The 13204-nt window shown below is 41.4% G+C and overlaps 2 protein-coding genes across 3 annotated transcripts in view; one reads left to right on the plus strand and one right to left on the minus strand.

Annotated features, from left to right (window-relative positions):
• Nucleotides 1-13204, plus strand: part of qpct (glutaminyl-peptide cyclotransferase) — a 122520-nt gene that overhangs the window by 75730 nt on the left and 33586 nt on the right. The gene's annotated exons all lie outside the window — the stretch shown is intronic.
• Nucleotides 1-13204, minus strand: part of prkd3 (protein kinase D3) — a 34815-nt gene that overhangs the window by 6434 nt on the left and 15177 nt on the right. Inside the window, exons 3-10 of one of the 2 annotated variants that reach the window (XM_058090052.1) lie at nt 10071-10209; nt 7068-7199; nt 6640-6797; nt 5869-6061; nt 4378-4455; nt 4116-4302; nt 2964-3087; nt 2795-2872 (exon numbers count right to left, since the gene is read on the minus strand). In XM_058090052.1, the coding sequence (XP_057946035.1) occupies nt 2795-2872; nt 2964-3087; nt 4116-4302; nt 4378-4455; nt 5869-6061; nt 6640-6797; nt 7068-7199; nt 10071-10209 (1089 nt within the window). Of the gene's footprint in view, nt 1-2794; nt 2873-2963; nt 3088-4115; nt 4303-4377; nt 4456-5868; nt 6065-6639; nt 6798-7067; nt 7200-10070; nt 10210-13204 lie in introns of both variants that reach the window. The other variant, XM_058090051.1, reaches the window with a different exon arrangement.

Below are 13204 nucleotides of genomic sequence, written 5' to 3' on the forward strand. Positions count from 1 at the left end.
GTAAGGAGGGAGGTTCCAATGAAAAAAAAAAAAAGGTTTGAACCAATCTGTGCTCGTACAGGCACACGCTGTCCCCTTCCGCATGGCTCACCACAGAGTATCAGATGAAGTGCTTGTGGTTAGCGGGGCCGGGTCACGTGATCAGGCCCTGCGGCGGGCTGAAGCACTCTGTTTCCTTGATTACAAGGCAGAGCCAGCCAGAGGCCCCATCTGAGCACGAGCCACTGGCGCTACCGCTAGCCACCAAGACGCGGCAACTACCGTTCTGAAGGGTGGTGCCATTAGTGAGTGGGTGGGTCGGCGCGCGTTTGACTGTGACAGGACTCGATCCGGCAGAGACAGAGAGAAGCCCCCTCACCCCATAAAAGAGAAAGCCACAAATACAGGGGTCTCATCTTCAAACGACTGGGACGTTATGGCTTCCAAATGGGGGAAAATGGCAGTCATGCCTAGCAAAAGAGCCGCCGAACGACTGCTACTAATCAGATTGGAAGTATAAAGCAGAGAGAACGGACAGTGGTCACATACTGATGAGCAACAGTGGAGACACTTTCAGTCAAATTAGAGGACTATGCTCAGGATATCAGAATTTGGACCACAAAAAAAATGGTTGTAGGTTACAGTGGTGGAAAACTACAGATTTGCTACCTTTGAATACATTTTATGAGTACTGCCCTAATTAGCACTAAGGCACTAATTAGCCACAGTAGCATGTAAGAAGACCAACTCTCATTTAGCACACAGTATAAATGAAATCTTCGTTCCAGAAGCTCTTAAAAAATATATATGCAAACTGAATAAATTTGTCCAATAAGAAATCATGTAAATCCAATTCATCCGTTCCATAAGGCCAAAAATGTTAACAAAGAACACGTTTTTATAGGTTTACAATTACAGTTCTACGTGCAGAAAATAATTCAAAATGAACATTTCTACCTTAACTTAATTTTTTGCCAAAGACGTGATGTGGCAACAAGAGCAACAAAGACATCACCTCTGTCTTTTGCCATTTAGTTTATAATGAATTCAATCATGGTCTCTGCTGTTCTTTTCATCACTGCTGCAAAATCATCCAAAATGGAGGCAAAGTTGCCAATGTGATAAAAACAAGTGAGAAATTGAATTAAATAACTCATTTCGCTGCCACATCATGCCGTTGGACACATGAATGAAGGTAAAAGTAACCTTAAATGTTAAACCTTAAAGGACATTTTGTAACAAAAATAAAAATATAAAAGTTGGACTCACGGGGTGTATTAACATGGCTAGATGCCATATTGTAAGCTAACTGGAAACCAAAGCAAAAATTTGGTCAACTGAAAAACACACCGACCATGGCGGATGCTAATCGAGGTTCCACTGTATGAAACACTGATTATGTAAAACATAATCATCAAACTTATTAAGTTTATGTAACACACACAGAACAATGAACAACTCTCGTTCTATCTCGTTTTCTCCAAGTTGGAGCATTAACTGAAGCACTGTAGTGACAGTCCTCAAACTGTCCATGCACTGTTGTCTTCCGCTGATGATGCATTCAAACACAGGCTAAAACATAACATAACAAAACATTTATAAACCTTAAATTAGCCTCTAGAATGCACAGGGTCTGGCAAAATGATCTGACACATTTGTAGGTTAAATAAAAGGCAAATAAAGTAAAGAAACAAGTGTTTTTATTTTCGAAAATATAATGTCATTATTTATATTCGTACATATAATGCCATTGTTTTTCGTTTCTTTTTCAGTTGCTGCCATGAATTGGACTGGTGAGCATCGAACATTCATTGTGGAAACGTTTATCAAAACAAAGGAATCTGTAACTGCAACACAACGAGCGTTCCGTTTGCACTTCAATCTTAGTAGATGTGATTCTGTACCAGCTCCAAAAACCATCTTATTATGGGTTACCAACTTCAGGGCCACTTAAAACGAAAATCAACCCCAAAACTGATTTAATTTTTAAAACATAATGAAACAGAATGGCATTATATGTACTTTTCAAAAATAAAAACCCTTTTTATTTATTTCTTTACTTTATTTGCCTTTTATTTAACCTACAAATGTTTCAGATCCTTTTGCCTGACCCTGTATTTAATAAAACCAGATGCCCTGTTGATGACAGAGTACCACATAAAAGCTGACCATTAAAACATCCCAGGTGATCCCAAGAGGCTTTTCAGGCTTGTTGGACAGCAAACGGACAAAAGTGATGAAAGCTACAGCTACATTCCAAGCATCATCCCACTATAGTACTACTCCAACCACAATGCGACGAGGTGTCTTAAAACACACAGTATGACATGGAAAATAACACAAAAACATCCCAGACACCCGACACTCAAAACCATCAACACACACATGGAAGTAATTATCTCACAATTCCCTCGCTGAGTCCTCAGTGTGTAATTACCGTGTTATTAAGCTCTTATGGCACTGCAATGACCAAATGTGGAGCAGGCAGTGCCCCCCGAAAATTGCACGTAAGACTAAAAGAAAACTAAGCTTGTTTCAAAGCTTCAATGATGAGCCTCATTAGAGATGTAATGTCAGGGTAGTCAGCTGTACCCTCACATATTCAAGAGGGTAAAAGTCACTGTACAATATACAGTACATAAAAACCGACTGACGAGATGGCATCAGTTCACTAAAATAAAAAGATGGCTATCAATGTTTCAGTTAAAACAGACATTTGGAACTACATATTGAAATATATTATAAATATTTAATTACAATAACACAACTTGATAGTTTCATAAAGAGTACACATAGTTGATAACTTCTCGCTTACTTTATAGAACTTGGCTCCGGTGTCATTCTGAAAGAGACTCAGACTTTTGCTGTCCAACCTCCAGTAATGTCTCTTCCGCTGTGTAAAAACAAGAGTACACATGTGAAAACACAAGTCTCAACAACAAATATACTTTCAGAGGAGTTCAATGCCGAGTTTTCAGTCTTACCAGGTTGTCTCTGCTGGTATAGTGAACCATCCAGCCCTCCTTCACTAAGGTGGAGCTCCGCCTCTTGGTGTGTTTGATGGACTGGACCACCCGCATCAAAGGGATGTTGCTGCTTGTGGAGGGGCTAAATTGCACATAAGATTGTACTTTTATTTAGAGGTCACTCCACATAGAAAAAAGACAATAAAGATAATAAAACTATAACCTTTGAATGTATACTATTCATTCATTTTCTACCGCTTATCCTCACGAGGGTCGCGGGGGGTGCTGGAGCCTATCCCAGCTGTCTTCGGGCGAGAGGCGGGGTACACCCTGGACTGGTGGCCAGCCAATCACAGGGCACATTTAGACAAACAACCATTCACACTCACATTCATACCTATGGACAATTTGGAGTCGCCAATTAACCTAGCATGTTTTTGGAATGTGGTGGGGAAAACATGCAAACTCCACATAGACATGGCCAAGGGTGGAATTAAACTCCGGTCTCCCAGCTGTGAGACCTGTGTGCTAACCACTTTCCACTATGCAGCACCTCATTATAGTAGTAGTAGTATAAAAATATATTTAATGATTTAATAATTATTGAAGATTGTCTTTAAATTAATACTGCAAATAATTATAATTATACTGCACTACTAATAATTTATATTAATTTTGTATTGATATAAATGCTGGATATACCTAAAAAAAATATTAATCTCTCTTGTTTCTTCAATAAACTATAAATCCATATCTTTGGAATGTTGTTTAAGTAATAGCAATTCATTCATTCATTTTCTACCGCTTATCCTCACGAGGGTCACGAGGGTGCTGGAGCCTATCCCAGCTGTCTTTGGATAAGAGGACTGGTCGCCAGCCAATCACAGGGCTCATATAGACAAACAACCATTCACACTCACATTCATACCTATGGACAATTTGGAGTCGCCAATTAACCTAGCATGTTTTTGGAATGTGGGAGGAAACCGGAGTACCCGGAGAAAACCCACGCATGCACGGGGAGAACATGCAAAAAGTGATGGCCGAGGGTGGAATCAAACTCAGGTCTTTTGGCTCTGTGGCCTGCACGCTAACCACCCTCCCGCCTCGCAGCCTAAAAGTATACTGTATAATCAGCTTTTGTTTGGTTGATATAGTTTTCAGGCATACCTAATAGTCTTAACAGGCTCCTCATCTTTCTCTCGGTCCAAGATGGGAGAGTCCATGTCGAACATTCTCTCATCTGGAGTGGAGGGTTCTTCAGGGTCATCTAGCCCTCTGCTGCCATCCATGTCAGTGCTGTCTACCTCCATTGTATCCAGAGTGGTGTCAGAGTCCGGGCCTGGGCTGGCTGGCTCTACGCACGTACATCAAGTTGCACATATAAATGACACAAAATCTTCCAGAGCTAGTGATTGTTCTACAGACGTACCGCCATTGAAGTCCACCTCCCCCAAACAGTCTCTTGGTACCTTTGAAGCACACCGTTTATGACAGTTGAATCTGCAATCTTGTAGAAGACACGGGGGAGAGAAAATGTCATGTTTAATACATAAAAAATATATATAAACACAAACCTTTTGTTTATGCTTTAATTTTTCATGAGCTCAAGTCAAAGATGTAAAAACTAAAGTCATATCGCTCTCAAATATTGTTTACAAGTCGGTCTAAATCCATCCAATAATCCATCCGCATCACAGAATGAGAGAGACTTGCATCCGGTCTCTGCCATGGCATGTCGGATCGGCTCTGCTGACTCAATAGCCAGTATCCATGCAGTGTGAAAGGTGATTTAACGGCATGTCTCACAACATTATTGATGCCTACTGACCAGAATTCTACATTTAACTTGTCATTCAATATTTTGGACTAATAATAAGCCATAATAACCACAAAACAAACATCATTCATTCATTTTCTACCGCTTTTTTCCTCACGAGGGTTGCGGGGGTGCTGGAGCCTATCCCAGCTGTTGTCGGGCGAGAGGCGTGGTACACCCTGGACTGGTCACCAGCCAATCACAGGGCACATATAGACAAACAACCATTCACACTCACATTCATACCAATGGACAATTTGGAGTCGCCAATTAACCTAGCATGTTTTTGGAATGTGGGAGGAAACCGGAGTACCTGGAGAAAACCCACGCATGGGAGAAAATGCAAACTCTGAGGGTGGAATTGAACCCTGGTCTCCTAGCTGTGAGGTCTGCGCGCTAACCACTAGACCGCCGTGCCGCCCCAAAACAAACATAATTTATACATATTTTCTTTTAAACCCTCATATAGTGAGGAAGCAATATTAAAACCCTGATATAGCGAGGGATGACCGTACATCCAACCGGTCCCACAACCACAGACCATGTGAGTGTAACCATCTCAGGACCTCCACATCCAGCATCTGAGACCAGCCGCCCAGACAGCTGATGCAACAATCTGTCTGCATAACCAATGGGTCAAAAGAGCCGTTATAACCCCTCTCCCATTAAAGAAACACCTTCTAAACTTGTATACGTTTACTTTGCTCCTCGCCACATACAAAGCATACTGGTAAGACAAAGGAATCTGTCCGAGCAGAATTAAAACTCTATTTTCTTCTGAGATGTTTGCTTTTTGGCCGGGATATGGTTAGCTTACTGTGGGGATGGGGGGGAGCGTCTGTCACGCCTCAATGAATGCAGGCAGGCAAACACAGGCTCCACCCCACCCCTTCCTCACTCATCTCATCACCAGTCAGAACTCAGCCAGGGTGCATTCACGGTCCTACAGAAAGTCTGATATTTTTCACTCTTTGAAAAAAAAAATGTGTACACATCTTTTGAGTTCAGCTCATGAAAAATGGGAGCGATAACCAAAATGTTGCGTTTATACTGTATTTTTGTTGAGCGTATGTTTCAAAAAGGACAGCGGATGAGGAGGCTTGCCTTTACACTGCATTCCCTGGCGAAAAAGACCCTTGAGCAGACGCTTGCAGAATTGGCAGATAGTGGGTCGGGTGTAGGTGTGAATGGCAAAGGTGTGGGGTACCTTAACCCGACCCAACACCATCTTTTCCATCCAGATAGGCCTGCCACTCCATGACAGGATCCGCTTCCCTGCTTCCTGATGGGATCTCTGCTGCTGAGAATGCATAGGCATAATTGACCACAAATGAGAATCCCTTATATGCAGTATTTATATAAACTAATCATTTCAAAGTTTCTGTCACTGTGAGGGAAACTTTATGAAGCAAGTGAGAGCATGCAAAAATTGACCCACGTCATTAGCATTATTATTTCCTGATTACATTACACAGGCACACAGGGCAGAATCTTTTATGACTGCGTCTGCAAAACTGATTCATAATGCCTTGCAAAAAATGTAGCCACAAAGCTCTATTATATTTAATGCATGAGTGACAGCAACAAGGCCCAAAAGATATACCCATGGAAATGGGGCCAATTTGATATTTAGCATCATTCAACATTTGATGGAAAAGCCTGCAAGCAACTGGAATTCCGATCCCTTCTCAGTGGCTGAATTCAACTTGTTTTCATTCTATTTCAGATTATATCATAATCGGTTTATAGTCATTTTATGCATTCAGACAAATGTTTCCACCTCATTCAAATGACAAGCAGTTGCTAATGGTCTGCATAGTTTTTGGGTTTCATCAATTGCACATTTTTTAAAAGGATGTTTTGCATGAAACGCACCTCCTCCAAGACAACCGCGGCATTCTCTGCAGGTACTGGTCGGGGAACAGATAGGGAAGGTCCAGGCAGCGACACATTGGACAATCGCCTCTTTCGCACACCAGTACAGTTATTTGGAATCTTAAAGGCACAGCGCTTGTGGTAGTTTAGCCCACAACCTGAAACATAAACAGGTGAAGTGTTATAATGACATATACTGTATATATACATATTTCATCTTTTAAAGTCAGCCACAAGATGGCTCCACTGTTGAGTAAGTTTGAGTGGAGGTTTTGCTGTTTGAGATTTTGCTCAAGGGCACATCAACTTAAAATATTTCACTAAATTCATATGTGTTAAATATAGTAGTAAACTACATTAGCAATAAATACAATGTCTGTGAATCAGCAAGGAGTGTGAGTGACTTTGTGTGTGTGTGTGTGTCTAACCTTCACATTTAAGCCCCTGCCGAACGAGACCCCATAGCATCTCCCCACAGTAGTCACAGAAGGTGGGGGCCTTGTAGGAGTGAACATAAAGGGCATGAGGTCGAATCTGGAAGTCTTCAACTGTGGCTTGGGCTAGAAACAATAGTCAAATGATGTAACCAAACTTGAAAACTGAGGAAATCCAACAAAACTGAAGGATGTGAAGAAAAAAATAAAATAAAGGCATAGTGGGTAAGGGGGGAAATGGAAAAAAGAGAACAGCCATTCATCATTCATTTATTGTCCAATGATGTCATACAATTTTAATATCAACTGTAACACAACAGTGTTCACGCATGCTGATATGTTTGTTAGTGTAAATAAGCATTAAATACTTCAAAATAAAGCCTTTCCCTGCAAGTGTGGCTGCTATGTCCAAACTACTACAGTAGAGGGCATTGTATCTACTTTGGCATAAATCACAATAATGAGAAACGGAGACACGCAGAGTACAAAAATGTTATTTTTGTTATTTATAATCCGGAGATTAGTCGATTGGTTCTTTCTTCCTGTTTCTGTATTTTCACACTCTGTGGTTTGTGTGTCAAACAAACACTGAGCTCATTGTTGGAAGTAAGAGTTGTTAAGTCATGTGAATGTGTGACTCATTGAATGAGAAGATGTGTAAGATTGCAGCTTCTAAACGTGTGCGTGCATCCAAAGTTTATTTCCTGTCTCAGGCTGCGTTCGGTATTATTATTACATATTGTGTGTGTTTCTTGTCAATGCAGTAGTTTAGGGTTGTGGGAGGTTTTATTGATTTATTCAGAAGCAGAATAAGCCAATGCCAGCAAAGGTGGTTCCTCTTTTTATCAGCAGCAGTTGAACCTTGTTTGGCATCATTCACGTGTAAATTGTACAAACTCTGGGGACTTAACAACAAACTCAGAGGGGTCGACGGTCAGTTTTTGAGTGATTGTCCAAGCTCATGGTAATATTTACACTGAGGCAATACAGGATGCGGTGCAATTTATCTTCACTTTAGAGGTATGATGGAGTTTTTGCAGTTTTAGTTTGAGGAGAAAGGGCACATTCAATGGAGCAGACAAAATGAAAGGCAGCATTTATGGGCTTTTTTTGCACACTTATGCAAAACAACTGTCCGGTTTTTAGCTCTCACAGTATTATGTAACATTTGTCATGCTAACCTGACCTCAAACAATAGCTTCATAAATTCAACATTATCCTTATCACTTGTCATGCATGCATCTGTTTGCTTTGAGGCACAGTGTTTTCCCATTTGGAGGCCACAATTCCGACTGAAGAAAATAAAATATATTTTGTCACTTTGTTAAAATAATTTCCCCGAGTCTTTTTTTTTTTTACATTTAAAAAAAAATGCATGCCTCAGTCACATAGGCCTTATATGCAAGTGTAGAATCTGTTAAAATGAGGATGTAGGTAATTTTATTAGAGGTGGGCAGTTGATTTACGCCCCCCAAATATATCGTCCAATAACAAATGACATATTTATAGCTCACATTAAATCAAATATAATGTTTGCACTGCCAGTGGTGGTAAACAAAGATCTTGTGAAAGTGGGTGGGAAGAGATTGGAGTGAAAAACAGAACAAAGGCACAATCGGTCAGGCCGAACCACAAACCTCATGGGCCCACATGGCCTTTGCAGTGTACGCCGTGACCAGGACCGGCCTCCATATGAGAGCATGTTTACACACCATGGGCCTACTATAATCACTTATTGCAGAAAAAACAAACCCTCTTCTTTTGAGCCTGGAGCCAAGAAAAAGCCACTTTTGCCTCTTTCTTGCAACAAGAGATACTCTTTCTCCCCAAGCCACAGCATTCAACTTCAAACTGACAAATGACAACAACAGGCAAATTATTGGGTGGAAAGGTTCATATTTTCTCAAAAGCTAGAGAACATGGATTCACTGTGTCTTCCATGCAAAACTCCTTCCACAAAGAACTTGATTGTGCTTTGAAAAACGCCAAATGTCAGGTACACTAGTTTAACTCCTGTGGTAACGTTTCCACCTGAGGTTGAAGACTGAGGGCTTGGGTGGGAAAAAAAAAGCAACAAAGACGGACACAAAGACAGCATAACACAAACACAGACAGTGAGAAACAAAAAGAAGGAAGTTCTCCAGTCTGCATTCCTCAGCCCTGATGCCTGAAGTATCCTCAGATCCTGAACCTATACAATTGCACCCCGCCTAAATCCCTGCAAACAATACTCTGGCCTTTGGAGAAAGGGAAGAGATGTTCGGTACAGGTGGTGTCAGGTGCTTCCCGATCCAGAGAGATGGATAGATAGAACAGATATTGTAAGACTTGTGATCTCATCATTGCACAGGAAGCTGATTCATTCATTAATGGCTGGGAGTGGCCCAAAAACACCTGAGTCACTGATGTGAAGGTGACTCACTCGATGGAACATTTTGATGATATATTTTTTAAAATGGAGTGACAGTTGATTCACTTGTAGTCATTCAGTAACAATCTGAATAAGATCAGAATAGATGAGTGGTTTTTTTTTTGCATTGCAATGTTTCGCTATGCACAAAGAAGTCTCAGCATAAGAAACTGTCCCTATGAAAAGTGCTATTGCTCAAGACAAGAGAGTGGAAGGTGTGTCACAAATACCCCCTTGTTCTATTAAATTTGGTGAAAAAGATAGAGCTGCTCATGTTTAGTACTTTGGTATGTCAATCAATGTTAAGCGGTGTTTACACATTTTGCCTCCGCATCCGAAGGACAAAGAAGCCCAAAATGTACCACTTCCACACGGCCGTTTACTCAATCATGTCAGACATGTAATGTAATGTAACATCACATATCAACAGTGTAACATTACTGATGCCTAGTGACCAGAATACTACATTTCCTGTAACTTTTTTTCAAAGACAATATAGTAAGGGAGTGACGTTTAAACCGCAATGTGTGGCGAGGGACAACTTTATGTCAAGTTATAGTTTTATAGTTTCATGGCATCATACATACCGGAGAGCACCACCTCTATAAGGTCTCCCTCGTGGATGTCTTCTGCGGAGGTCAGTCTCTGCAGGATGTTTTCATCATTTAGGTCATGGCGGAACAACAAGATCTTGTCGTACATGCCAAAAAAGCCACACTCTGGGAACTGGAGGGAGGAAAGACAAGTCAGTTTAAGATACTTGTTAAAGATTATATGTGATACAAGACAGAATGTATGCATTATGATGATGAACACTGCTCTGTGGCAAGTTTACATTTTTAATAAAGAAGAGAGAGCTTTCAAAAAGACAGCGAGGTACAAATAATCATGCTTGACTTGGTTGGTACCATCCAGACAGACCAGGTCATGAGCTCATGCGTTCCTAAGTGTGCATGCAACATCGAGGAAGAAAACGAGTGTCAGTGAAAAAGACTGCAATGAGGAGGAAATAAATATCCTGAAGCAAGTGGTGGAGAATCACAGCTCAGGAAGTGCAGCACCAGTCAATTATGACTCACTTCCTGTTCAGAGGGCAAATCATAAGAACATAAACATAATGGTACAACACTCACATATCCTCATCTTCCAAAACTTTTATAAAAGAGTCCTGTCTCAGGACTTCAGGAAAGGATGTTGTGTGATCCAACAAAGTATAACATCAATTCTGCCTGGCGGATAAAGTAGATCAAAACCAGATGGATGTTTGGATACATCCTGCATCGATGGTATTCAAGAGTGAATCCGGGCCACTAAAATTGTTTTATGAGCCACATTTCAATGCCAAGCAGACCGGCACTGGGGGGATCTAACAGCTGTTTCCCTGTGAACCAGGTCACACACAATGGGCCACCCATGACAATGCAGTGGTCACCCGAGAGAACAGAAGCTGGCACCGTCTCTGCCAACGTGGCACGTTAAGACACCTGCAGGCTTTTAGCTGCCAAGAAGCAGATAAAGACAAATAAATTCATGGATCTGGGAAAACATGAGTGCATCACATCACTCGTAGCATCAAAAGCCACAGGGGCTCAAATTCTGTGTATAAACAGGCTATGACTGGACCCTGTTTTGAGCCCTGTTAGGAAAAGAAACTTCAGAAAGACAAGGTCAAAGTTGAACACACATGTGATTTGTTGGAACAAGAAGCATAAGCTGTATCCTAATTTGGGGGCCGCACCTGCCCGGAGGGCCCAGCCAATAGAAGTTTTTAAGTTCCCACATATCTTGTGTTACAAATGCTGATTTTTATCTTTCAGGGCAAATGGAGTATGGGAGGAATGGATGTTTTTGCTCATATACTGTACACACATGCACCTACATGAAGAAGAAACTACATCCCATTCACAAAACTATCCACCCACAACCTCATTACCCTCTGAGTTGATCAGTGGTTTGTCTTAAATCATCAACACCAAAGGCTTTGAGTGGATGTGGGCATCCTTCCTGTGCTGGCTGCGGTGTCGCAGAGAAACTCTTGCTCGGCTGACATGCCAGCTCTCTGACCCATGCGCGCAAACTCAAGCACAGAAAATTGTCTGTGCAGCTGCCAAGCGGTATTCACCACCTCTTGGCACTCAAAAAAGCAAAAGTTTCCACAGAAAACAGGTCTCACTCCACACCAGGAGCATCTGCAGGGTGAGAGGGCAGAGGACAATTCTTTTGTTCCATACCTCATTAAATCAAGTGGAAGCCAGTGGTGCAAGAACAATAGATAAGCAAGTTTCGGACACATTCCAACATCACATACCTGCATGCATAAAGCATCATGTCATTAAGGTCACATGCTCCTTCCTTCCTGCATGTAATATGCATGTGGAAAAGTCTCCACCAGAACCTCCGCCGTCCTACCGCCCTTCGTCACCGACACCCACACATCTCCTTACATGCATTGCTGGAGGCCATGGTGACTAAGCATGCCTTTTGTCATTTTCAAACGCGAATCAATTGAACAGAGCGGTAGCGACCACACACGCACACCAAAGACCCCGTTAGCAGAGGAGCTGTGTGTGAGGTCCACAAGTCAGCCTGGAAAGACGAGTGGAAAAGAGCTTTGCAGTAGTAAGCTTTTGTTAAACGATCTAATCTGCCATTGATATGCTAAATGCTGTTATGACCAAAGAGAGTCAGAGGGCAGGAAAGATGGCGTGGTGAGAGAGCAAAGCAGGACAAATGTATTTCAAACAAAGTACATCAAGACATGAAATGATTGATTACCAACAACACCAATTGTCACAGAGGAGCAGACTGAGCTGCCTCTATCTTGCAGCGCTTAAGCCCAAAATGATTACAGGGACAAATTGCATCATAACCCGGGGTGTCATGAGACACATGACCTTGAGAGATTAAGATGTGATCATATTTCTCGCATAAGATACAAGATATCTTGCGAGAATATGGGCAGCAAGAAGCCTGTCGGATAGACATAGTATGGAAGAGGCAGTGCACGAGGCAGGATTGGAACCACACATTAAATGCTTTACACACACTGGAAAATGTAGTAATTCTTCATTTGATCAAACTTACTTAACATGTGTCAGATCAAAACACAATCCCAGCATGTGATATTAGCGTCCACTTAAGAAATTCTCTACTTCCTGAATCGACAGTCCAAGCATTATGGGAACTGAAGTTCTTTTAGCGTGAACATGATTTGTACTAGCAGCTGTCATTATATTAACACTTTAAATCTGGTTAGTTCAAATGCATTATACTTTGATCATGAATGCAAAGTTAAAACGCATTTCAAAATGTATCCTTTTGTGACTCTGTTAAATAAAAAAAGTTATGTTAAAACATCATCTTGTCTCATTCTGGTGAACCCAATAACATGTATCTTCTTGTCTCGTGACAACCCAATCATAACTCATCGATTTACAGTATATCTTTGTGCTGTGGGCGATAAATCCCACATGAAACAAGTTTTCTTGTTTGGATAGAAAAGAATGCAACATATCATGTGGTTAAGCAATTGCACGTTTGTGCATGTGCTACTTGTGATGTCTGGTAAAGATGGGTGTCAAAAGGGGAAGTCTTGTTGAGAATGGTGCTTGACAGATGGCCTTGTGATTACCGTAAGGAAAAGTATGCTACTTGACCTCAGGCTCCCTCACACCTTATTTAGTCTGCAGGAAGTCCCTCAGATCTTGATGAGACTTCCATA

This window comes from Doryrhamphus excisus, chromosome 13 (assembly GCF_030265055.1).
Source record: "Doryrhamphus excisus isolate RoL2022-K1 chromosome 13, RoL_Dexc_1.0, whole genome shotgun sequence".
In the NCBI taxonomy this organism is placed as follows: domain Eukaryota; kingdom Metazoa; phylum Chordata; class Actinopteri; order Syngnathiformes; family Syngnathidae; genus Doryrhamphus; species Doryrhamphus excisus.